General features: G+C 39.1%; 1 protein-coding gene across 1 annotated transcript; it reads right to left on the bottom strand.

Annotated features, from left to right (window-relative positions):
* Positions 1-6,055: 6,055 nt before the first annotated feature.
* On the bottom strand, positions 6,056-27,289 carry SGPP1 (sphingosine-1-phosphate phosphatase 1). The gene is made up of 3 exons (XM_009511521.2): positions 26,303-27,289; positions 14,470-14,559; positions 6,056-12,482 (listed from the first exon to the last, which is right to left on the bottom strand). Exons 1-3 carry the CDS (start codon positions 26,915-26,917, stop codon positions 11,931-11,933), a joined length of 1,257 nt encoding a protein of 418 aa, XP_009509816.2. The 5' UTR covers positions 26,918-27,289; the 3' UTR covers positions 6,056-11,930.
* Positions 27,290-27,334: the final 45 nt, after the last annotated feature.

Raw genomic sequence — 27,334 nt, 5'->3', positions numbered from 1 at the left:
TAGATGAGGTAGAAATTAATCTGTAAAGCTCAGCACAGTAATTGCACAGGAGTTGCTCCAGAGATCACTTGTAACTCGAAAGTTACTTTACAGGCAGGACTTAAAAGCTGGAGGAAAGGGGATTTATTTTAAATATCTTTAAAAGTTACAGCTGACTCCCCCAAAGCAGCAAGTTTTAGTTACAACAGCTCTAGCTCTATCACAGCTGTTTGGGTTATTTCACTTCTCAGCCCTTGTCTATTTGTTGGGGGGGGGTGGGGGTGGGGTGGGAAGAGTTGGCAAACTTCTCTCCCTGACTTTTTGCAATCCTTCCTGCAGAGCTTGACACAAAATGTAGAAACGAGGCAAATTTATTATGACAGATGATTATCAAGTTCCTGGATTTATTGAAGGTACTGTAATGTTTAATCGCCACTTAGCGCTGAACTGCCACTTAATAAACCAAAATCAAAGGTTGATTAAATTATACACTCTAATTACATAATATAATAAAGGGTGTTTTGATCACAAAGCCAAGTTTCTGGATAAGGACCATATTTTAGAGGTCAGCTCAGAGTTCACAGCTTCTGACTTCACAGAACCTGAGCTAACTTTCTGCATCCTGCAGTAAAAGAGCTGCCCCCATTGTCTCTTAGCTGCAGGAATTCTTTATTTTAATAATGCTACTCTTGGTAACAATGCTTGCAATTTCTCATGACCTGCACAAGGTACCAGTTTAAGATTTTTTTATTTGATCCTGTTCAATGCAGAAAATTAGGCTGTGCACTGTGGGCTCCTCCTCATCCTCCCCAACAGTCCTCTGTAACTCCCTGAAAGGCTGAGCAAATGCTCCAGGCATAGTTCAGGTAGGGAAAATAGACTGCAGACAAGTACTTCTGTTTTCCTGGCTGCCTTCTCTTTCTGAACACCCATGCTAGGGCTGTACGTGTTCAGATTCGGGTTTTTATTGGCAATATTGTTAGCAGCAAGAATTCCTTTTTCTTCCCTGAAGCAGAGAGATCAAACTGGAGAGTACAGCAGGAGCTTTCCATGTGAGTGATGGCGGAGGGCACCTGAAGTGCATCAGGGAGGGATCATCCAATAACATTCTCAGTTCTTTTTGTATGTATACAAGACTAATCAGGCTAGCCTAGCTTGAGCCATTACCCTTCTTCCTGGGTTTTCCCAACAACCTCAGTATTAAGCCAGCACATTCACATGTGAGGTTCTTCATCTTTGCTTCAACATCTGGTCTTCTAAGTCCGATTGAAATTGATTGACACCAAGATAAATTACAGAAGACTAGCCCCCCCCCAAAATTCCAAGACTAGCCCCCCCCCAAAATTCCAAGCTCAGGAGAAGAAGCACTAAGCCACCAGACCAGATACATATTTCAGAACTGCTGTATCAAAGATAAGGTGTTTGTGTAACTACTGTAGTGCCTTGTATATTGAACTAGATGTTTAACTGCATTGACAAGAAAGAAATGTCATCAACCAAATTAAAAAAGAAAAAAAGATGCCTGGACATGCCTCTAAGTAAAAAGAGCCAAATCTGACCATAAGAATGTTTTATTTTTCTTTCAGCTGTATATTAGCAAGGTTAGTCAGCCTGAAGTCCAGACACAATACCAATACTATCACAAGGCCAATGCATCAGGAAAGAACAGGACTGCTGCTGCAAGGCAAGCACAATGCAGGGCTAATTAGCACTGGTATGAAATCAGTCTGAATGCTAAACCAGTTGACTCTGTACTTTTACCACCCTCTTAAAGACGTTGGTGACTTTTACTCCTTCAAACCTTATTAAAAAAAATAAGAGACAGTATTATGTCCTATAAATACCAGCCCAGAGAAAATATTCTAACTCTTAAAGCGGCGAGCGTCAATTTGAGTAATAGCTCTATTTAATTTATAGTTCCAGCATCTGCAACTGATCCACTGCAGTCACAGCAATTACTACTAAGTAATTGGTAGCCATTATGGCATGAATAATGCTGTAAATAGTAAATCATCAAAAACAAATTATTAAAGTACACACTGTGTACAGTGGAAGCACAGGTAACAGCCTCTCTAAATTTTCAGTTTTAAAATCTTTGCAGGTTAGTAGAAATCTAGGTCATCATGTTCTGAAATTTAATCATTCTGTACAAGCAAACATGATTACATCCCTTTGCTTAACAGCGTGAGATTCGCAGTTGCAAAGTAACCCTTCATACCAGGCATTTTAGCTCACAATCTTCCCAAGGCAGTTGTGGACTTGATTAGGCACCAGGACTGAAATCTCTACAGCAGGAGCAATCCAAACATGGCTACTGGCATACCAGGAGAGATGATCCGACATGTGACGGATTAAATAATTCAGGGGAAATTTTGTCTTTAACCGATATAGAAGAACAACGTACTTTCTGTTTATGCTTGCTAAGCTATCATGTCAAATTAGCCGTATACATTTAAGAGGAAAAGAACTTTTGGAAAACAAACTTTGGGGTTTGTGGTTTGTTTTGGTTTGTTTTTTTTGTTTTGTTTTTTTTTTTTTTAATTCTGAGAAGATTAACTGCTGAATCCATCTACAAACTCGAATCTGAGACTATCTGGAATCAAAGCACATTAGAAATGAGAGCAGTCCATTGCCTGTACTTAGCTGCCGTAACAGATGACCACAACTCTAAGCCAAAATAGCCACCCCATTCTCCAGCTTTGGGAAACTAACTAGTTCCTTTTTGCATATTAAGTATACCCAGACACAACTGCATACCAGCTATGGATAAAAAGCAAAAAAAAAAACACCCAAAAAAAAAAGTTTTAGAAGTTATTAAAAGACTACGAGATGGAATTTTGTTCCTAACTGCAAGGATCTTCTGAAAAGGGCAAAGGATTTACAGCTCATGCCTTGTTCACAACTCCCAATTTCTTCCTCAGCCTACTACTTCCCAACACTTCTGTTATCCCCTTACGTCCTCCCCGTACCCATTCCTACAATCCTTTTTTATTCTCCATAATGCCAGCATCTCACCTCTGCTACACACAGGTTCCTCCCCCCCCTCTATCTACAATGCTCTAGTGACACATTTTCTTGCGATTTCTCATCATCCACAATCTTACTCTGTGTATTTCAGACCAGCCACTGTGTTTAGCAAAGAACAGAGATTCCCAACTATGCAGAGGATGGCTGCACGAACGCTCTCCGTTGTGAGCTGAAGGACCCTTGTGCTGCAGCATATCACTGAGCATGGTGTATGGCTGTAAAGCTTGGTACGATGCTGGTCTTCAGAGCTACCTGAAGGGAAGAAGCTGAAGAGCAGGTGAGAAGCAGGTGTCCGTGAAGTGAGGAAAAATGGCTTGTAGCACATGGGAACAAACGCTTTAGTTCTGTTGAACTGAGTTTAGGGTAGTATCCATAGAAATAAGATTCTCTTGATGAGTTTGCTGTTGTCTGAACTTCACTGAATTTCATTATAAAGCATGTATTTAAACAACAGCCTTTCATTGCTTTTTATAGCAGTGTAAAAGAAGTTTGCTACTTCCTCCTGAGATTAAAGAAAACAAGTTTGGCTCCCCTACACATCGCTGGAATGTACATGCACTTCTTGGGGGGAAAAAACCAAACCCCACAGATTCTTAGCAGGTTTAGAGTCCACTCTCATACCTAGATGATTTATTACGTAGTTCAAAAATAAAAGATTTCTCTTTAGGATGTGATCCATGTTCAATAGTTGTGGGGACAGGAGAAGAAAGTATTAGTCCTAGAAGCGGGAAGGAGGATTAGAACATCAGAGGTAAGTCAAAGCAAGCGTACCAGCTGTACTTGGAAAGGGCTGCTGTGTACTGTACCAATGCCACATCACCTGTAAACCAAGTATTTGCCACACCATCCAGAAAAGTTATTGCACACGGTCAGAATAAGTCACTTGTATAAAGCCAGAGCATTCAGTTAAGTCAATAATAAAGGCTGTAATAAATATTTGTCAATCAAAGGAGCAATAAGATCCTTCAGAAAAGAAAAACAAGTGTTTCTACATCCAACTGTTCTTCACAGACTAAGGTTAAGGCACAGGGAAGGCTCTACTACAAAATGGAAAATGGAGGAAGAGACAATTTGCGATGCACTGCAGGTTTAAGCTTTTGGGCAGGAACTTGCTTTTACTTTCTACAGAGTAATTAACAAGCAAAAAGACAAATCAAAGTAAGCAATCTATATGCAAATCATGGCTAAACTGATGTCAAAGGACTATTAAAGATTACTTGTACCTATAAAGGTTTATGCAGTTCTGTATCTGGTCCGCTCTTGTCGTCTGAAAGTCTCATGGAAAAAGCAACAAACACAATATGCAGCTGACGAAGATTCAAATCTCAGGTCCATGGAGATTTAGTTACCAGTTCAGTAATATTTAGCCAGGATGGGCTGATCAGAAGAGTTCTAATTACACCTTTCTGGCTTCAGGTCATGGCATAAACTGGAACTGCCACAAGCCCATCAGTTGCGCTCTATCAGCTGTTTAAGCAGAGGAGGAATGCTTACTCCAAATATCTTCAAAATTATTTTATTTAGAATGAAGAATTAGGGAGACCAAGCACTTCTGAGTCATTTTATGAAGCAAGGGACCAGAGCCTTGCTTTAGTAACAAGTTAAGTCGTTATAATAACCTTTGTTTCCCCGACAAAGACCACAAACAGTTACAAACATCAGTGGAATCTTGTCCAAGAGGTGTGACTTAGCTATGTTTCAGGTTTTCATCATGTACTTTTTGATTTTATCCTTTTTTGGGGTTCTTCAAGTGGTCTTGGGATTGGGATTTTTTTTTTCGTTTTGTCTCAGCATCTCCAAAGTGATCTTGAAACTTACAGAACAACTTAATACATTTCTGTGGTCCTTGGAATTAGCATGCTGGTTATCTACACTTTTGACAGCTCTAACAGGACAAAAAGGCCTTGGTAGGACAAAAAAAAAAAAAAAATCACAGCAATCTCTGCAAGTTGTAGGAGATTTGCTTCGCATGAAAGTATGAACTTACCTTACATAAAAAGTAGAATCTTGTGCACTAGCTCCACATAAATCCTTCCAGTTAGTAAAATAAGGAGGAACACTGTACGGTGTCCAATAAATGGTTTTGAAATAGCGTAACAGCTTCCTTTTAAGGGGCAGTTCCCACTTCTAGTTCGGCAGTACCGTGCAGGCACATTACTTACTGCTCAAACTTCCTCACAGGGCATTGTACAACTGCAGGAAGAGAGGAAGCAAGAGTAATGCTGATTAGTATCTTTTTGCTGTACTTCAAGTAACTTAAGGCTACTTAAAGTTAATAAAAATATAAAAATGAACTCATAGCCTCCCGTGCTTGTGTATTACATAGCACTTAAAGCATCTTGGGGCCATGGTAAAACAAAATTCACAGCATTTGAAATTAAGAATGTTCTGCAATTCATCTGGTTTACTAAGGAAGAAAATTTCATGCAAATATATTGCCTATGTGAATTCCGTGGAAAATCTGTACATATCCAATAGTCTGGGGGGAAAAAATACCCACAGTTGGCCAATTTTCAAAGCAGATTTGGGAGGTGAGCAGAAGTTACTGGAAGGTGACCCAACAGGATAGAAACTCATGTGGTTGTTTTCTGTGAGGATTCTGATTTCAGATAAGGACCGAGCTGTATCATTAAAGTAAGCCTGCAGCCTAAGTCACAGCAGCCATCAGATATCCACTGGAAACTCAAACTTCAGTAGGTCCAGAACTTGTGAAACTATTTCTTTCCCACAACAGGCACTTTCCTAGAAAGCAAGTCAGCTTGAGCATACAGTTTGATCAATAGCTTGTGTTACTATTTAGTATATGAAACTAAACAGTCCAGATCTTCAGGCAGCGGAAAAAGAAAAACCTCATTTCGGCATTTCCACATTCTTTTTCCTAAACTTTTGCATCTAAAGCCCACACTTGAAAAGGCAATATTGTTCTAACAATTATTGCTATATGATAATATGAATGTCAGTTTTCGTGTGATCGGTGTTTTACACTTGTGGTATGTGTCCAGCCACATGTCCCTTAGCACGGGAAGGAATAAAGACAGCAGAGCACATCTGAATCCAACAGTAGTTTATTACCCACTCATTGCAGATGAAGTTAGACACTTCAGTTACCAGTCAATGTGAGTTTAAATATTAGTTGACAACTGCAGAAAGTGTACAAGTACAAAATCATTAACAAAAACAAAAAGTTCCAATGTATTGATCTTTAAATCATCAGTTGTACACTATTATACAGCAACCGCTATATGATCCTCAACTCACTCATGGGTTGCATTTGGAAGTACTTTATTTATTTATTTATTTAAATATAGTTCTCCAAGAGGTTGAGAGATTGGGGGTTATGACTACATTATTTCTTGAAATACCACTAACAGTCTTTCCATATACAGACAGAGCTGTTTTACATTTTATGAACACTTCCTTTTATCAGGGAATGCAGTAATAAGAAAAAAATCTATACATAAAAAAGTGAAACTCCAATATGCAATATATTATATGTATCTCTATATTTACTACAGATTTCATATAAATCAAGTACAGGCCAAATTTTGGCATCCTTTTTTAGTGCATTATGTTTAATACAAAATCCCCCTCAGACTTGGCTCTTACTTTTCAGGTTACTAGCTCCTGAACTGATCTTTTTCAGTTATGATATTTTAGACATCTAGAATTGTCTTAAGATCTAATTTCCATTTCAGGAATATCACCCTTGTCTTTCTAACAAAAATAAAGTTGTGGGAAAAATTTAATGACTAATTTAGTCAAAGTTTAGTAGCTAATAAAATTCTCCAACTTGATAGGACTCTCTATGTACATTTACTGGTCAATATGTTTAAGGTAGTATTCTCCCATGTACCCTCTAATCTTCTTTGATTCTACAGGAACAGTTACCAATTATACACTGCAAGCACATATTGCTTTGCTTCGTTTTGTTAAATGGACTCTTACCGACATGGAAATTATTTCTGGTGCAGAACGGAGTGCAAGGAATTTTGTCTAATGCATAGTTAAATCTGCTTCACCTCCAGCAGGCAATATTTGCTTTTTAGGGAACATCTAAAGACCTATATCCCTCTCTGCCACATGATATCACATTTTGTTTCCAAATTAAGCTTTGTTTGCTTTTGTTTCATGAAGTATTATAGGAAGAAAAACAACATTAGTGACCCAACTGATCTATCAATTTGACAAATATGGTATTTAGAGTAAGTTTTAAAATAGGCTTATATATTTTTTCTGAAACAAATAGGCCACTTAAGCTTTCCACTAGAACAAAGTTCTGGCATAAAGTCATTCAGTGAGACTTCCTCCCACAAAAAAGTCAAAGTTTCCTCAAAGTCATTTGTAGAATATAGAAATAAATTGTATAACCTGGAAACATTCTACATTGGACCAAAAAACGCACCCAAGGATCAGTTACAGTAAGTTGAGTCACAATACCCCAAGATATCAATTCTCCTGTCATTATTTTGTCTACTGACATTATTCTGGGACCTTGTCATTCAGCACAATTGTGGTACAGAGGGGAAAACATCAATTAATTGTTGCAAATGTACAGGCCATTCCAGCTCCTAAGAAACAGCTTCCAAGTTAAGCCCTTTAAAAGTCTTGTAAAAACTGGGCTAAGTATGATTTTAAAAAGAACAATCTCTCAGACCTCAAGAGCAAGAATATTACTTACACCTTAGAAGGGAAGTCACTTCACACACACGGATGCCTGTGCGCATGCCAGAGCATGGACATGACCTTCAGGGTTCGTTCTCAGCGTTAATACGGAAGGAACTAGGTGCAGAACTCCCGTAAAGTTAACAGGCGTTAGACAGCAATGCCCCTTCATACCAGTGAATTCTTAAATATCTTATGTATTGTGTGTGAAAAAAATCTCAGTTTTGTATTGAGAAAGTAAATACTGAAATAGAAACAACTTTTAGCACAACAGATGTATTTACTTACAGCATGCAAGGTTTGTTTTTCTGTATTTGAGCAGCTAACAGCCACTAACAGCCCTTAAGTATTTACAAGTTCAAAATTACAATCTTCACATAAGTAGCAGTTGCGCAGAAAAAGTTCAGGACACTTCCTGGGAAATAAGCAAGAAATGGAGTAAAAAAATACTGAAAGCGGTAATAAAAAGTAGTAGCAGAGGAAAACATAATAGCTTTTGAGATCCAGACAATTTAACACTCTTCTGGTAAAACAAACAAGCAAAAAAAGCCACATATTACATTTAGAGATGCCATTTTAGAAGAAATGCATCTTTCTGGGTTTGGTTTGTTTGGGGTTTTTGTTGTTGTTGGTTTGTTTGGTTTTGTTTTTCATTTTCAGAAAAACTGTCCATTAGCTTAAAAAAATTCCAAGTGAATAAACAACATACAACTCCCTCTGGTTTGCCAGTTTACCTTAAAATAGCTTCTCCACCTCCCCTTCTCCCCTACCCCGCCCTGCCGCAATTTGCAGGTGAAGTGGAAAGGCAAATGGGATCAGAGACTGAAGAGCTTCAAAGGTGATCACACAGAACAGAGGCTTCAGCCCCAGTTCATGGTATGGGAAGCAAATAATAGCTTTTTTAACAAATACGAACCTTTTTAACAAAATAATATATTCTAAAACTTACCCAAGATGCAATGCATATGTTAGTTCTGACTGAGGGCCAGGTCAGAAAAATCCTGCTCCTATGTATACGGCAGTCTAAGACTAATTCAAGTCTCTTCAGCCTCTTGAAAAACAGAATTTTGTGCCAAATTACACTCTACATGACTGTTAGTTTTGGGTTTTATTTCATACAGTAATCAAATAAGACAAGTTTAACTTGTAGCTTTTTGTAATAAATATGTATTTATATCTGCCTCTATAAAGTAGTGGTATTTCTCTCTTTAGGACTATACTCCTGGAACTGAGTAGGTTCACCAGCAGTGACATATGAATATCTTTTTGCACCACTTTGTGAAAGGTATCAAGTGTATTGTTCTTCTGAAAAGACATTTAGCTACCTTCTAAAGCTATGTTAAATTTATTTATAAATCATTTGGTACCAGCTGATGCTCTTACTGGGGAATATTTTTCATGTTCAACTCTAGCAATAGCTTAGGGCAAAGAAAGTGCTCCAGTTTTACCTGCTGTTTTGTTATGCCTGATCTGAAGGAATCTTAGCTTATTATTAAACAAAAATATATTAAAATACAAATACTTAAGTTGGATTTTTAAATTTTTGCATTTCTGTGATTCTTTATTCTATAACAGGGTTCATATTGCATGACATTTTGTGCTAAACTGCCCTCTTGAGCCTAGCCCCTTACAAAACATGAAAATAGAATAGTAAAACTTTTTGCAGGTGAACATCAGTAAACTAGTTGCAGTCTTAGAGACAGGGTTGTAAAGGTGCTGTGTAGACATTCTGATACACGTTTCCTGTGTACTAGGCTTTGTGGTACACGGAACATGACATTTTGAAGTTACTGATTGTGACAAAAATATGATATATATATTTATGAGTAACATGTAGAATGAGCTACAGTGCAATTTTCCTTAGCCTGTTGAAAGCCGTGCCTATGGTTTTCACCCATTATGGATCTTCCACAGTAGATTTTATTTTTCATTAACAGTACAACAGAGCAAGCACAGCCAGAAGAGACAGCTTTATGAACACTCTTTTGCTGTAAACTTGAAGTTCATAGAAGTCAAATACGTACCTTAAAAAATTAGTTTTGCTCACTTGTCTCTTCTGTGCTAGAATTTAAACATTTTTGCTATAAACTGTAAAGCTAGGATGTTTAAAAAGAATATGCCTTAAATTTCAGAGAAAGGTATCCTTTTATTTTCACCAGTCCTCAGACTAACTTAATATAATTGGAACTACACCACTTGCTCAGGGCTTTAAGCATAAGGCATTTTGTGTACATTCCCCCCAGCTATTTATTTAATGACTTAGTGCACAAAGCCAAACTGGTGGAAATCCCCTCCCTCAAAAACTTAGGAACCAGTTGACCTTATACTGCACGTTCAGCATTAAACTGCAAAAGAGGAACAGATAGAAAAATCAAATCCAGAAATATGCACTGAAACAAACTAACCATTTTCTAGTAGTAAGGTCTTTTCAACTATAGAAGTTGTTTAACACGCTCTCAGTTCTGAATACATCAGTTAGAATACATTCATAGCGGTGCATTCTGAACGCACTGAAGAAATGCATCAGAAAAGTTAGCTTTTCACATCATCTAATGCCAGCGTACCATAACTTTGACTGCTCTGAGGGAAGACAAAGTTAATTTTGTTAATTTACATATCAACAATTTGGATATGAACTCCAACACAAAAATTTGAATTTGAAATATTTTTTACAAAAATTTATATCTAATCACTATACTTCCCAACCAAATCATGTTTTTCCTGATAAAAACTTACAGTACAAAACTAGGAAATTCATGTCTGGCCAGACAATAAGACAGCTCTTGCTGCAACATGACAGTTCCTGACATGGAAAGAACAGATTAGGCAACATGTTTACAGACAAAATGAAACACAAAAGAGGCACATGAAATTACACTTGAAGGATCATATTCTACTCATCACTGAAAAAAGGATCATGAAAAGCTGAAAAGTGCATAATAGTTCAGTAAAAATTAGATATGCACAAACCATTTATGCATTGACCATACCATCTTGACTGCTCACAGTCTGCCTATCAGAATGATTAAAAATTTAATTTGATTATTATATTGTCTTATAGCTATCTAAATTGGGCAAAAGTTATATCGCATTTAAATATAGTATGTTGATGCATAAAAATACATGTATTTTTTCAAGAATAAGGATTATATTTTCTAAGCAAATATCTAAAAACAATGGTCCTTCTAAATCAGTTTGGAATAATAAGTGAGTCCCATTTCTTTGCAGAATGGGGTGTTTTTATTGTTCATAAGGTTTGATAATTAATTTTGCATATCTGTCCACTGTATAAACAATCTCCAGAAAAATATATCCTCATCCAGTAAATTACAGTACACATTAAAAATACTTACAAAAGGGTTTCTTGTCCATTTACAATATCTTGAGCTTAAGGAAATGATTCTTGGGTCATTTAATTTATGCAATTTTGATCAGGCTAAACTGAATATACTGGTTAACTTGAATCATGCCAGCAACGTGGACAATCTAACATTTAAAGATATCTGCCTAATTATGTAGGATTTTAACTAAAATCAGGCATTTTTACATCACAGTATATATGGCATTTCTTAATTTAGCAACGGAAAGGCACAGTTATTAAACCATAAAATACAGTACCTGAATTATATATATTCTAGTGATATCTACCAATGCCAATCCAGACACTTTACTCTGTAGAGGGGTTTAAAGAAAAAGGCTTCTGTTTGTTGTTGGGGTTGGTTTTTTTTTGTTGTTTTTTTTTTTTAGAAAAATTCAACCTCATTACAAGTTTGGTCCATTAGAAATGCCTATCAGCTGAAACATCTTGAAGCAGGACTTCAGGAAAGAATAGAGGAAAGCAAGTTCAGCAGCCTATGGTCCAACAACTTGAATAAATTACTATGAAATGGCAAACAGATCATGAATGGAGCTCTCTGATTAGCTGTCAGACATACCTGTTAAAATGTCAGTGTACACAGGTACAGCATGACAGACATTCCAGATACATTCATTCCATCACACACACACAGACTTTGTTACAGCAATAAGTCTAGACATAGCATTTATAGAGTTCAGCACTTCTCGTACACTGATATTTGACTTCTGGCCCCATACCGTACCCAAAGATGTGCAAAGTTCTTTAAATGCTTTGCCTGCTATATATTGCTGTTAAAGTGAAGACCCTGCTAAAGCCAAGCTCACTGGCCTTCCCTTAGCAAACTAGCGCGCCTCTTCAAAAAGCAACTAGCTCTGTTCTCCCTATTTGAAGTGAAAAAACTGCATCAAGAAAGACCAATAAAATGGAAGAGGCAAGGAACAATAAACATGAGGGAGAACCCAACCATTCCATAAGTAATATAGCGATAGGGAAGCTCAACTTCCATGCGTTGTCTTGCTTTCCGTACATCATCATGTGGTATGCAAAATATTTTACATGCCAGTGGAATAGTGGCTTTTTTCATTGTTACTTTTGTTAACAACAGAACTATTACTCCAATCAACAACCGCAACATGGCTTTTCCAAACACAGTCACAGTGAGGGAGGAAAGAGATAAAGGTAACGTATCAGGAGGAGGATCTAGCTTTAGACCCATTACGTAGTTAACATGAGAGCCACAGGCTACTCCAGCACCACAGCCCAGTATCTGTGCTGTGTCTCCTCGCGATGTGCTCCAGGTGTCCAGAGTAAAAGAGAAGATGCCCAGGGCTAAATGGAGACTGATGATAATTAAGGGTGCATATTTGTAAGTTAAGTTGAAGTTATCAATCAGGTCCACAAATGGATGGAAGACAATCAAGATGAGAATAGCATACAGAAATCCAGCAATAACATCCTGTTGAAGACAGACAAAGATATCATTTCAGTGGAATAACCCTTTAAAAAATAATTTAAGTTACATTAGCATGAAGAAAAGCTTAGTTACTCTGTTGCTAAAAGTGACTTGTGCATTCCCATCTTTTCTCATCTACTGTACAAGGTGAAATCTTTTATGTTAAAGATAACCTATTAGTAGGACATCTGCTTCATGATCAGATTGTGAATGATCACTGTCATGAATGAAGCTATGATCAAATGATCCACGATCAAACGAAGTTGCAGACCTACCTATCTGCTGGCTACAACGGTCCTTGCCCAGGACTGGTACGTTCCAGCCCACAGTCAGCACAAAGCTAGCCCAGCTAATTGAGTTCTGCCGGCTGATTTTGCTGGAGCAGCTCAACACTAAGTGCCTGGGTGCCAACACAAAGGCACGCTAGCAGCAACAGCTGGTAAGGCAGTCAAGGACCACTGCAGCCAGGCATTAGGGCAGCTGTGACTTTCCACTCCAGCTTCAGAATTAACAATACTGCAAGAACGGAGAACTGTTTCCAACTACTAAAGGAGAGGAAGAGGTAACCTCCATGGCTTCATACTCTATTTTCAGTTTTATTGTTTTTAAAATATCTTTTCTTAATTAAAAGGTTACTTTAATTAATTTTATATTTATCATTACATTTCAGTTACCATTGATTATTCACTCAGTTGCACAGAACTATCTGCAACTTTAGTCACCTTTAGTTGTTAAGAAGGAATTTGTTGAAAGCTTTTTCAAAATCCAAGCACCAGAAACCTGATCTCTTTCATTCACAGGCTTATCAACTTTTCCATATGAGCCAGGAGGTGGGACTTTGATCAGCAGAATTTATATTGCTCCATCTTCAATGAACCATTTTCATTCACTTCCACTAATCAAATGCTTGATAAAAGCTCTAATACCATTGACTAATATGGAAGTCAGACTTGCTTCTTTCAGAAGCAACCACAACCTTCTGCCATATTTGCCACATTACCTGCCCCCATCTTAGGCACCATGGACGATTTATATTACAGGTAATGCATGGTTAACTGTATTCACTCAAACACCAGAGAAAATTCAGATATGAAACTGTTGAATAACCTTGTGTACATGACGAATCACTGTTTGTTGCTTGACCTTGTTCTAAGACATTACCTGTCAGCTGACAATGTCTGACAATGTCAGCTGACATACCAGTTCATCCCACTGTCCTCCATAAAAGGGGAGAATCAGGAGACTTGGGAAGCCTCCTAATCACTAATGCAAATACATCATTCAGCTTTTCTGAGCTGCCTTATTTTCACATGCTTCTTTTACACTGTTCACTTACCACCTTTACTACTCAAGCTTACTGTTTCCTGTCTGTTAGCTTTCCTCCTAGCAAGTGACCCTCAATTCCTCTTTAGCCATCCTTCTTACTGGTCTTATATTCTGATTACCATTTTGTAATGTTCTTGTTTTCCCGTTTTTACACTGCATGCGTTTGTGTTTCAGTTTGATTTGTTTTGAATTCTTTTAAATAAATAAGTCTGTTTTTCAAAGATGGCGACTTTGTTATTTGGTTCTTTAGAAACTTTGGTACATGAAACCCTAGCATTTAGTGTGGCACTCTGAAATGCACATGCTTTGAGTAGCTGATGTGGAACCTGAGAGGACATTAGCAGTCATACTCTCAATACGCAAAATTATTTCTACTCTGTAGAGGAAGAGTTAGCCAGTGCTTTAGTGCAGTCATCAATTTCTGCACTAAAACTGCTATTAAACATCAGATAAGTCTCAACTGTGGACTGAGTTTATGAAAGAGAAATATAAATTAACAGAAGTTTGACATCCACTTTTAGCTACTGTATCAAATTCTCTGCTGAATAAATGTATGTATTCTGTTCCTGTATGGTAGGACATTCTAAAAAAAGATCTACATGCAATTACTGCACTGTAAAAACTTAAACATGAAAATAAAAGTTTAGTAGGATTATTTTCTTACCAAAATTGAATGCATTCCCATATAAATTCGGCTACAGCAAACCAAAGAACACCAGCAGAATGCAAGGATCAGTCCAAACACAAGGGGATACTGGTAGGGAAAAAAATGAGAGACTGTATTAGAATTTGGAGAAAAAAAACAACTTAAAAAAATTACTCTGAGAGTTCTGTAATTAACTCCAATTAATGAAACTTATGCTTACCCTTTTCCTTGCCCTAGCCTACCCAAGCCTATTAGACCACTTCAAGTAAGTGTACTTTTCGTAAAGTCAAGACATTGTTAAGTCAAACAAACTTTTTCACCTTTTTCCTTGTCCTCTTCCTTTGCATTCAGGATATATGATTTTCAGGGCATCGGCCATATCTTTTCAGACAAGCAGTAAGAAGTTAATAGATCTCTGTTGAAGTTAGTCTTGCCATGTTACGATATCCTAAATTAGCAGTATGGGCAGAGACAAGCCTTGCCTTTTAAACTGTGGAACAGTTTTACACTGGGTGATGTAGCTACACAATACACTAGTATCGTTAACAATTATCCAGGCAGAATCTAGTAGCTTCACCTTTCTCCTGAAAAGGAAGAACTCATAATAGTTTACAAATAAATTCAATTCCCTACACATTTTTGAGTTTCTGTAATCCTTGACTCAATTTCTGAGCATCAGTATCAAACTCCTCAAATAGTAATCTTTTTTTGTTCTCTACAAACCCACATAACTTTACTACTACAATCCACACTTATTAAACAAAAAGAGGTCAAGTAATTTTTTCCAATTATTTCCATCTTCTTGTACAAGTTGTTTTATTATTAAGGACTGTTTACCAGAAAGGAACACAACACTTTGTTTTAGTAAGCACATATCAACCTGTGTAGAAACCTAGTATTTTAACTTTTTTAGGTTTTGGATTAAAGTATGCTAATTCACATCTTGCGGCACAGTAAGAAATATTTTCCCCACTACCATATTGCAAAATATTGTACAAGACAGGATACGGTGTCCTTTTTTCAGTATTAAAAATAATTACTAGTTCTATAAAAGAAGCGGTCACAAGGCAAAATGGCACGTTTCCAGCATTGCTTCACTTCCTACATGAAAGCAATGATAAAACATTTTCAAAATAAACAGGCAATCTAGATGTACCCGAATCTCAGAATAAAAACTAAAAACTGCAGGCAGTTTTCTTGCCCTTCCTCTTGCTCCTTTTATGGGTGACCTGAAGGGTAGAATATCCAGCAAATTAGAGAAAGTATCTTTAATCTTACTGGAGAAAGCTGTATGTCCTCTGTGAAGGCCACTTAACAGATCAACAAGCTTCTAAATTAGTCTTTCAGCGACAGGTTTGAGGAAAGACCATCAGTCTTCTGCATTATTCCAACATTCTTTGAATTCTCAGCTCCAGGACAATGTTAACAGGGCAAACCTGGAGGAAATTTTCTCAAACTAACAGAAAATCAGGAAGCTTATATTTCACATAAGAAAGGGATTTCACATTAAAATAAATTCTAAACGCCCAGCTCACAGTTATGTTACATCTAGTTTAAACTCTAATTCCTGTAGCAACATTTGTCTTTGTTTCTACTGCATTCATCTACAAATTGTACCTAAACAAAATTATGTACTTAATGATTCATTTCCAACTGAAACGATGAAGGAACAAATTCAGTTTCCTGCCTTTCAGAATTATGCTAATAATGAGCAATACACCAGTAACTAGGTCACACTAAAGACATGATTGCAGGGTTATCAGATGCTGACATTGTTACAGCAGCCACAAAAGTAATCCTTGTATGCTGTGCTGCACCACCAGAATACATTACAAGTGTAGCCCCATCCCTCATCCCCATTATGCCTCTACCATTATTTCCATGGATCTCAGGCTAGAAGTAACACTGCCTGCACCAGGAAGGCACTCCAGCCACACAGTGTCCCTGCCTGGTGCTGCTCCATTCTTCCCCCAGATGGCTAGCAAAGCAAAAATGCTGTACACACAGGGACAGGTATACCCTATATCCTCTGACAGAAACAGGAGCTTCTAGCACCTCTTTACACGCTCTGCAAAATGAAAACTTGGGAGGATAGACTTCTTGTTTGTCAGAGATTAGCAAGGGAAGATGTACTACCTCCAGAAGCAATGCAAACCTCTTGACCAGAAAAATTAATATTATCACAATTACTCAGTAGTAGAATGAGCTTACATGTGTTCACGCACGTGTCAGAGGTTTCAAACTGTTTTGCCCATCACTTGATACCATACATCCATTCTTGTTTCCTGGCACACACCATCTGTGCTTTCAGGCTCCAATCAGAGGTAAGATTTTTCTTTAATAAAGACTTTTCTTGCATTTCTGAAATACCTGACAGAAACAGAAGCTGGAGCTTTAGCAGGAGGACCACTGAAGTGCCAGGCTCAGCAGCTATATATAGCAGCAGGCTGTAGCAGCTAATGATTCTGTGGGTAAGAAGTTGGGATTGGGGGGGAGGAAAGGCTAGAGCAGCTGAACAGCAAGACCCTAAGAATAAGGAGTAGGAAGTAAAAGGTATACGTGAGGAGTCCTGTTTTCAGAGTCCTGGGCAGGTTGTTGTAAACAGCAGGGAGGGTAGGATCAATTCTGGAAATGAAAAGAAATGCTTGCTCTTAGGAGGTCTCAAGGGAGGGGTGTTTGGCGAAGAAAGAAACTGCGTCACAAGCTCCGACTTTGAAGAAGATTTTGGAGGTAATATTTGGCTCTGTCATATCTCAATCTGATTCTGTTTTTGAACAGTATTGAGAATAGATACCCATTAAAACATCTGAAAACACTGCCTAGCTTAGTTCCGCTGTAGCAAAGCATCTGTATTCAAGAGCTCCAACACCTCCCTATTGTGTCCCCAATAAAAAGCAAATTATATTTAAGCCTGATTCATATATAGTTATTTTACTGACTGATAAGGAAGCTTCAAACATAAAGAGATCTTTATGTCTAAGGTACAGGAATAAAATTTTACCTTCTTTAGAAGGTTTTAGACTTCATTTGTCCTGGTTTCTTCCAATGTTATATCCATCCCTCCCTACATCACCCACATAACCAATCCAACTTTCTCCCCAGAACCCACCTGCGGAGCATCACAAATCTCTTGTGTACCCTTTGGGGCTCTATAGTTCACTGGACTCCTTAGACACCAGCAGAAATCAAGGAGAACAACGCCCCTGCTTCAACACAAACACCACATCATACCCTGCCTCCTCCTTGGCCTGTTTTCCCTCATACCTTTTAAAAGCAGCCACTGGGTTCAAGAATTCCTAGAACACCAAACTGGTAGCACCTGCTTAAAATCTGCCTTGAGGTGATAAGGCAACCACATATTTTGTCCTCACATGTAGGGATATGTATACAAGGTGACTAATGCTCCCACATACCTTGCAGCTCAGCAAGAAGACGGCTCAGCAGCATGCTAAGTCATAACACCAACAGGGGACATCACCTTGATCCTTATAAAAAAAAGCTGATGCCATATATTTACTTCCAAATTACTGTCCAAAAATAATGCAATATTGAGGTACTAGCAAGCATTTTCTCAGTCTTGTTTCATCTAGAAAATTACTGCCTGTATGTATTTTGCATATATACATAGGTTATACCATGGTTGTGAATATCCATAACCTCCCACCACCCAGTCCTGCAAATACGGAAACATCTTCTATCAATATAGTGCCTTAAGAGTATTAACATTTATTATCAGTCCTGCTTTACAATACAATAGATTTCATAAAGCCTCTCTCCCAATTGCAAATGAACCTTTGAAAAACACAAAACCAAACTATTTTTATTATGTTTTCTGCTTAAAATAGGTACATTTTATGAAATATTAGTGTGAAACCTTAGTGTAAACTAATCTCAAGCGTTCATGAAAGAAAGCCATAAGCACTCTTTTGGATGTTTGCTTGGGTCTCTTATTTTGGAAAATACTGCGTTCACAAATTTGAAAAGTAGCAGTTCTCAATTACCTTTGAACTAGAAACTTTTAGATCTTTTCTATATAGTTGTATAAAGACATACTGGCAGTCTTTACTTAAATGAAAGATAAAGGCATAACTGCTGAATTCCAGCAGTTTTAGGCCCGTGGTTCCTTGCATGATAAATCAGACCTACACAGGCACAAAGGACAAAAGATCACAAGTTCACTTCTACCCTTGTCCCCAGTTCATTGCTACTTCTTACACATTTAGGCATCAGAAGGCAGACTGGCATCGTATCACCTTTCAGGTGAGGGTCTGAAAGATTGTCAGAGATCACAGCTGGCAAAGGTAGAGATCAGGTTTCATTCTCTCAGCTTGTTCTTTCTGGTAACAGAAGTGACCATACTCTTCACCCCTAACCATACTCCGAGTCACTTAGAGTCAGATATTCAGTAACAGCCCATTTTAGAGACAAACATTTCAAACCCTGCCTCCATGCTCTCAATCAAGGCCATCCTATGTATATCCTCAAAACCTCATTATGCCTCCATAGCTACCATGCCACATCAACAACTTTGAGTATGGGAAGTATTTATTGAACTGCATACAGCTTTCTTTTTTCTAAATAAAAAAAACAAAACTCGTGATTTGAAAATTGTAACCTTATACAAAAATAAAGACACTCGTATAGTGTTTTTATCTGAACTTCAAAATCACATGTTGACTCAAAATGAACGTTAACCTGGCATTTTTCTTTGTGAGGAAAGTACCCCACATTCCACATTAGATCAAATCATTGATACCCAGCTTGCATAAATATTCTTCTGAAGGCCAGAATAAAACTTCAATGATATGTCTAAGCATATAGTACAAATACAATATTAGAAGATGAAGAGGAGGCAGATGGAACTGACAGCAAGGCAGAGATTGGACAGAGACACAAATGCAATTTATAGAGTAAATAAATACCTTTGTTGGCATTTTGGCTTTTAAATGTTTGAATTAATGTTTCTTTGAAGGCATCATATCCATTAAGAAAAGTGTCCCAGTCTTGATGTATATGACTAAAGGACAGATCACCAAGCATGTTATTAAAAAAAAAAAAAAAAAGGATTAAAAGGTTAATTGATTTCTTAAATACACATATTAAGTTAAAGAAAAAGCTAGTAATAAAGCTGATTTAGTAGACTACTCATTTTCTCTCAGGCCTCAATTTTGTTCCCATATCCAGAATCTTGTTTTCATCAATAACACTGAATTACATTGGTTGTATTTGAAAAACAGCAGTGAAACTACTCCCAGTAAGTCTTTGAGAATTATATGCCCTTTGATTTTAATGGGAAGTTCCTATTTTATTTGATTACATCCTCCAAAACAGGCTTGTAATCTTCTGACTGGATCACATCAAAAACGTTTCCCTCAAGTGCCTATCCTACCTCCCTCCTCTTAATCTGACTTTTTGCCAAGAGTCTTAATAACATAACCATTGTTTGAAAATGCTCATAAGGAAACAATCTGTCCTAAATGCTTTGACCTCGGTCAGAAAATTCCTTCTTTCATAAAGAAACATTCTTAAAACACACTCTAGATGCTCGTTTCTTTACATTCTACACTGGAGAAGTTTCCTGCATCCACAAAGGGCTCCAAGCTAATTTTCTAATATTTTCGGTGTTCTACAGTATTACTCAATGATCTTTTTTCAATTGTATGATAACTCAGAAGTTCAGCTTGACTTTGAGCGAGCTATTTTGGGTCAGAGTTCACTAAAAAGGTCCAAGCAGCACTTGCAGCATCACACTTTTAATAAAATATTCGGGCTATGTATTGGCAATAGTCATTTGAAAAGCCATAATCAATGTTTACAGGAATTACTCAGACACTGGTTGGTCAGATGAGTACAAAAAGCACGGCATATAAGTGATTTTGTGGAGGGAGCTGAAGAAAAGGGAGAAGACTATGGCTGAAAAGGAAAGCCTACTTATGAGTCTTTTTAGAAAAAAACCCACACAGAAACCTGTCTTTTGACAAAAGGCCATGTACTAAATAACAGTGGTTAAGCAACATTTGTCAATTATTTCCTTCTTTCTTTCACTGACCAACCTTAACATCAAAAAGCATAAAAATCAGAGTGCTACATGTCATTACAGGAACCCCTTCTATAAATTCCAAGACAAAGATTTCAATGCCTACCCTGCAGGGAGTTAAAAGGTTTCATTTTCTGCTACATATATTCTGAAAAGAAATTAAAGAGTTATAATAGCAATTAGAGCCTGTTACTTCTTTTCATTAAAAGTCATTAAAAAAAAATCCCTCCCTAAACACACCCAGGAAGAATCACCTACAGCTTGCTCTGCTTATGCCCCTAACACCTAAAAAATAGTTTTTCTGCAAACTGAAGTTTTCTCAGGTTTAATCAACACACCCTAAAAGTGTGAGGAGTGCTTTGCACTTTGCATGTGCACAGTCCACTAAAAAAAGTTAAGTATTTACTTTGAATCCTTTCTTTATCAAAAACTCTGCATCAAGGGGGAATGGACACAAATTGCTCTTGGGGAGATTCCGATTGGACACCAGAGGGAAATTTTTCACACTGAGGACAGCCAACCATTGGAATAATCTCCCCAGGGAAGTGGTTGACTCGGCCACGTTGGACACCTTCAAGAGTCATCTGGACAGGGTGCTGGGCCATCTTGTTTAGACTCTGCTCTTCCTAGAAAGGTTGGACTAGATGATCCCTGAGGTCCCTTCCAACCTGTGATTCTGTGAAACCTTATGGCATTTGCTTTTACATATTCTCCCCAAGTTCTTTTACATTAATTAAAGATTTGCTTACGCAAAACTGAAAAATACATTCCATTCCAATCAACACCGTTTAATAGGACAGGCTGCTGCACACCTCTAGCAGAGGTTCTCCAATTGAATTTGTAAGAACTGGCTATGCTCTTTCAAACTTTTAAGAGCATCTGAATCAACCAGGCCACACAATTTTTTCCAGCTTCCTTTACAAATAAACTACAGGCATTAACAGGCCCACCAAAGCAGACCTTACAACTAAAATATACAAGACAAGGCCAGTGCTGCTGACGCTCCAAATTCCCATCTCTTTCTCAAGAGCTCTTTATTGCGCGGGCAATTCTGGGTTTTCAGATTGACCCTTCAGCTACGTTTCTCCTGTCAGAAGAGTTTTTGTTTGATTGTTTATTTTAAGAAACCCATGTAAGAAAACCAGTTAGACAAGCACGCGTCTCTTTGCCTAAGTTTCTTCACAACATTTTAGTTTTTCACCCCAAATCCATTTGGGCTTCTCTCAGAGATGCAGGATCTCTTCCTGAAAGGAGTCTGTACTTGGGTCTTATACACAGACTTCGTATATAAGAGATGGCCTCCTATGTGTAGCTTCCAGTTTTATCACTACATCAATCCTACTGGTAACGCAAGCCTTTCAACAAGGACAGACGCTTAAAATTAGGTTTGCCCACTTTCTGTAAAAGTCTCACTACAGCGATGTCGTGATTAGACCATTCATCTGGCTCCAATAACCAAGCATTCCCTATTCCCAGAGGGGATCTGAAAGAAGTTAGCCTTTTGAAATTAAAGAGAAGGTAGACAGTTACAAAGGTATTATTTAGTAGCGCTCAATCTGAATCACAGAATAATGCAGATCTCTCTGAACTCCCAGTGCAGATCCTGTCAAACCTATCTCATTTGATTAGATTCATCAGCTTTGGTTGGTAAAAGTCATGATGTGGATGGAAGGTTTCTGGAAGGGTGTTTGACATGGTACATGACATTCTCACACGCTTGGTACTACGAAGAGTCAGGAGAGCGCTAAGTAAATGAAAATAGAAAAATACATTTTGGATGTCAGTCAAATAAAGCATTACAGAATAAATGCACTCTACAGCATTTAGCAGTCGTGCTTGTTAAGGTCGCCATTATCATCAGTGGTGCGGACAGGCAGTCTCTGATGATAGGATTTGCATATAAAACATTGGCAGACAAGTACATAGGGAGGACAATGCCATCATATTTAGTGATCTAAGCTGCTTCAGAAGATAAGCCCAATTCAAACAGCATTGGTTAATGTAGTTACAGAGGCCAGCTACTCATCAATCAAGGCTTTGGCCTCTGCTGAATATCAACTTAAGGAGTTTGTTCTATGGCCTACAGTGAGAGTCAGCAGTTCCTGACTCAGCTTGTTAACGCAGAGCTCAGGAAGGACTCCGAACCCATCACTTCCTAATCCAGAGAACTACTGCCAGAGACAGGCTGCATCCTGGAGAAACTCTGGGAGAAAAGCATATTTTCTGTTCCCCTGACTGATCCCTCCCCCCCCACCACCCCATCGTCCCCGTAAAATGAAACAGCAGGGTTATGACACATTCAGGTACCATTCTACCTCAAGCACCATTTCTAATAAAATATGTGTTGATATCTATTTGAAATCAGCAGTTCAAAGTAATAAAATAAAATACAAAAAATATTTCTTTCCAGTACTCTCAGCCTGCGGCTTTTGGAGATTTTGTAGATAATCAGCAGTTCACACACTCTCTGCCTCCCCATTCAGGATACTATATAAGCCAGCCCAGCTCAAACTGTCAATATTTCAAAGAAAGCAGGTTTTCCCCAGCGAGATAAAGGTATACTTCTTCCTACACTATATCAAGATCTATAAGCTCACTGTCTTTTTAGTGTTTGTCCTTCTCTTTCTGGGTATCAGAGCTTCAAAGACAAAGAAAAATATCAACATCTATACACTCCTAAATTCTCATGAGTCTCTGGCATGAGCTTTGTATTTCAAGGTCACTGAAGTATCTTTGAAACATGTTGTTTTCCCTGCTGAGATTTAACAATATCAAATAAAGAAATATATAAAGATTATGCAAGTGGAATTGAAAGTTTCAGGCAATCTCGCATAATACAAGGAGAAATCGAAAAATTGTATTCCACAATGGACAGAACAATTATCTATTATGAAAATTACCTTAACATAGAATTTGTTTCTGCCTGAAAGTTGGTTGCCTTGAATATTCCCATTGTCCAAAGTCTCTAATTGTGAAAATGTGTCACAAATCTCAAATACATCATCTCTGAAAATATTTTACTTGAACAATTGCATTTATAAGCAAATATTTTTGGTTTACCATGTATAGTCAAAAATCCTTTTGAATTCTAGGTGAAAGGAAAATAACTAATGTAATTCCTGATGGGCACTGAAAACTAGGAAAGCACAAACTTAATTCAACAGATTAAAAGAAAACCTACTGGAATTTAAAAAAATTGGTTTTAAATGGACAATTGGGACCAGACCTAGAAAAATAAGAGCAGATTTGCTCCCATTTCAAGGGGTCCAAGGGGAAGACTCAGACTGCCTTTGTTTGATAAAAAATACTAGGAAGTCATAGCCCAGCGAGAGCAAACTCCAAGCAAGCTATACAGGAAAGTGATTCCCTGATTCCCTTCTCACTGGAGTAACCTCTTTTAGAGCAACAGTGGATTTGTTTGGTTTAGTATAAACTTCGAAGTGATAAACTCAAAGTTACCTGTGTTCCACAACAAAAGTCCCTGCAGAGAGTTATAGCTGTATCTGCTTAAATTCACGGTCTTGCTCCGCTATGATTTTTCTGAACAAAATCCCAAGAAGTGGATTCACCACAATCAGGGTCTGTGTAATGCTTGCTTGTACTGAATACATAGGAAGACTCTACTCCAACATTTGCCAAAAAGTTTAAATCCAACTATTTGTATCTACTGATAAATATGTATAATTTAATAAAAATCAGAGTTATTACAAGCTCCTTGAGCACTAATAGCTTTTCAAGAAGTTCTGAGGTCTGTCTTTTTTAACCCTATCTACTTCCAGAAAAGCACCACAAGAAGTTGTCATGTAGTTTCTACTCCCTTTCAATGCAAGCAAAATATGGAGAACAGCAGAAGCATTAGATGAAAGCTTAACTCTTTAGAGGTGAACCAAAAGACGTTCAATGTGCTATAGGTTAACTTTTGATTAATATGTGGAAATAATCCAGAGAGTGTTTTTTTTTAAATGAATGTTTTGAAATGGTAGAAGTGGGTTTCAGAGGGGTCAGTTACTCATACCCATTTCATAGGAAAAAAGGAATTAAAATGAAGGCTCAAACACTTTGCTTCCTCATTTCTTAAGCATAGTTCTAAATTAATAATAACAAGACTGAATATTTATGATTTCTTAATGTGCTTTCATTATAAATGTGTTTAGTCAATTAGCAGAGTATTTCACAGACTGCAGTTGCAGGGCTGGCAAACCGAACATTGAACTTGGTTCACTGGCAAAATTACCATTTCACACATTGTCAGTTTGCTGGTTCTATAAAAGCAATCAAGCCGGGTTCTCCCTTGTACACATGACGTCAGTCTGTGCAAAGCTAATCGACTGATACTACTAAATGAGGTTTCCCACATGCAAAGAAATAGAAAACCAGTTAATTCTTCAACTGACATCAGACCCACACATCTAATAAGTAATAATCAAATATTCAGATTGCAGTAATTATGTAAAAAAATTAAGTATCTCAGTGGCAGAACTTCAAATATTTATTTCAAACACCCACAAAACACGACATTATCTGATGCATGCACAACTCTAGCAGACTGACACTTCATGTTTTCTTAGCAAAGAATATGAACCCCTCATAGCTTTCTCTTGGGCATGCTGTATCACCTTGCAGAAGTAGATACGTAAACTTTGGTTAAAGAGAGGCCAAATACAATCTTTAACCTGCAACTGTTTCTTTTCTTTCAGGCACCCCAGTACTATACTAAAGCCACAAAGTGACAGCAGACACTGGTGATTGTTAACAGTAACTGGTTCAGCCTCTGCATAAAGCTTACAAAGAGAGTTCTCTCTATCAAGATGACATACATACATCTAACTTAAAATAGGCAGGTATTGTAATAAGAATTTGTAAACATTAACAGCTTAAGTCTTATTGCATAACTTCTTGAACATTACACACAGAGCCCTCAAAACCCTACACTAAACATTTGCTGCCTGGCAAAGGCTTCTCCCTCATTTACGGCTGAAATTGGTGCAGTGATTTAGAGAGCTGAATACACGTTGTGCTTTCTTTGGTGTTCTTATGGTTGCCCATACTGCTAACAGCAAACGCCAAAGCACATGCCACAGAGCTTGTGTAAACCAGATGAACAGTGTTATTTTAACTTCATCTATTGACCCAAAGTGCAATAGGCAGATCTTGAGATTTTGGTGAATGAAGGTGCTGAAAAGATCAGAGATTATCAGTTTCTGCTAATTATTAGCACATTAATAGTTGTAAAACCAGCTGAAAGGATATGTACGCCTCAGAACAGAAATAGTAATTTCCAGTTTATGGGTAATGCAACTAAAAGACAGTGTTAAAGAAAAAGCTAAAGCTACAAACTGACTCAAGCTACAAAGTGACTCAAAGCAAAGAAGGATCAGCAAAAAGCCCTTCAGTCCCTGGCCCTCCACCAAATTCTCTGTCAGTAAAACCAAACGCCTGTAAAAATATCAATGCTCATCCAAACTTTGTGCAAAGCACGCACCCTACAAGCAACAAGCTGAAAAAAGCCAAACTTATAGGAACAGATTGCTAAAGCAGACTTTTAAGGCATACTGAGCTAACCATTCATAAAGTCAGCACAACTTCCATTCAGAAGACAAAATAATTAGAACAGTTCTTGTTACCTGAGCACTCTCTTGGGTCACAGAAAAAAATGAAAATAAGGGGGGGAGGGGGCGGCAAGAAAAAAAGGCACGAATTTCACATTTTACCCAAACTCAGCCCCTCTCTCCCCCGAGAAAAAGTCAAGTCTGTCACAGCCGTACAGCCCGGGGCGGGAGAACAGACGGCGAAGGACAAGGAGGTGAGCATTACCTGCCAGCGGCCGTAGCTGAGCAGCAGGAGCGCCAGGGGGATGGCGGTGCCCGACATGGCGTGGGTGGAGGGCATGCTGTACTCGGAGTTGTAGAAGACCTCCAGCTTCACCACGGGCGGGGAGGCAGGCCGCGGCCAGCGGATGACATCCTTGGTGCACTGCCCCAGGTACATCACCCACACCCAGATGATGATAAGCCTCCGGCCCAACCAGGCGTCCAAGTTCCAGATGCAGAAGGGGAAGAAGAGGATATAGAAGAGCTCGTTGCCCAGCTCCGTGCCCAGGCTGAAGAGATAGTAGAGGAAGCGGCTGCGGGTGGAGAACTCCTGGCTGCCGTCCTCCTCCGTGAGGGAGTTACGGCGCGGCCTCCTCCGCCACCGCTGCGGGGGGGCAGCCCCGCCGGGCACCGTCCCGTTCCCGGCGGGATGCCCCCGCTCTCCCGCCCGCTCCGCCGCGGGGCCGCCGTTAGCCACCGACCCGCGGCCCCCGGCCCGCTGCTCCGCGTCGGCCCAGCCCGAAGGCCCCTCCACCCCGCAGAGCCGCTGGAAGGCGGCCACTTTCCGCGGGTCCTGCAGGTGGGCGGCCAGCCGGGCCAGCCGCCGGCAGAGAGCCATGGCGTGACGGAGAGGCCGCCGGCGGAGGACGGGCTGAGGGCGGCGAGGCGCTGCCCGGGCCGGCGAGCGGGGCCGCTGAGGGGGGCTTCGCCTGAGGGGCGGTGGAAAGGACGGGGTCTCCCGAGCGCGCCGCGGTGCGGGGGGACGGGGTGGAACCGTTCCCTAAGGAGAAACGCGCTTGAGGGCGAGGCGTCGAGGAGCAACGGACGCCGCCCGGCGCCGCCCGACTCCCCCCGACTCGGGCCGACGCCGCCCTCTCCTCAGCTCGGCTCCCGCTCCGCTCCGCTCCGCTCGCCGCGCGCTCCCGCTCCCTCACGCGCGCGGACGCGAACGCGAACGCGCACCCGCCGCCACCGCCCCTCGCCGTCTCCACCCCGCCGCGCCTGCGCACAATCCCCCCCCGCGCCGGGAGGGGAA

Source organism: Phalacrocorax carbo, chromosome 9 (assembly GCF_963921805.1).
Source record: "Phalacrocorax carbo chromosome 9, bPhaCar2.1, whole genome shotgun sequence".
Classification (NCBI taxonomy): domain Eukaryota; kingdom Metazoa; phylum Chordata; class Aves; order Suliformes; family Phalacrocoracidae; genus Phalacrocorax; species Phalacrocorax carbo.
Note: the sequence above shows the minus strand (reverse complement) of the source record. Positions and strands in the feature narration are given on the sequence as shown.

What these genes read in the sequence shown, in the direction of transcription:
- SGPP1 (XM_009511521.2), bottom strand. Translation starts at nt 26,917, where the DNA reads ATGGCTCTCTGCCGGCGGCTGGCCCGGCTGGCCGCCCACCTGCAGGAC. An exon ending in TCAGCTACGGCCGCTGGCAG is followed by an intron (nt 14,560 to 26,302) that starts GTAATGCTCACC and finishes TTTCCCTACCAG; the next exon opens with TATCCCCTTGTGTTTGGACT. An exon ending in TGGGAATGCATTCAATTTTG is followed by an intron (nt 12,483 to 14,469) that starts GTAAGAAAATAA and finishes TGTCTTCAACAG; the next exon opens with GATGTTATTGCTGGATTTCT.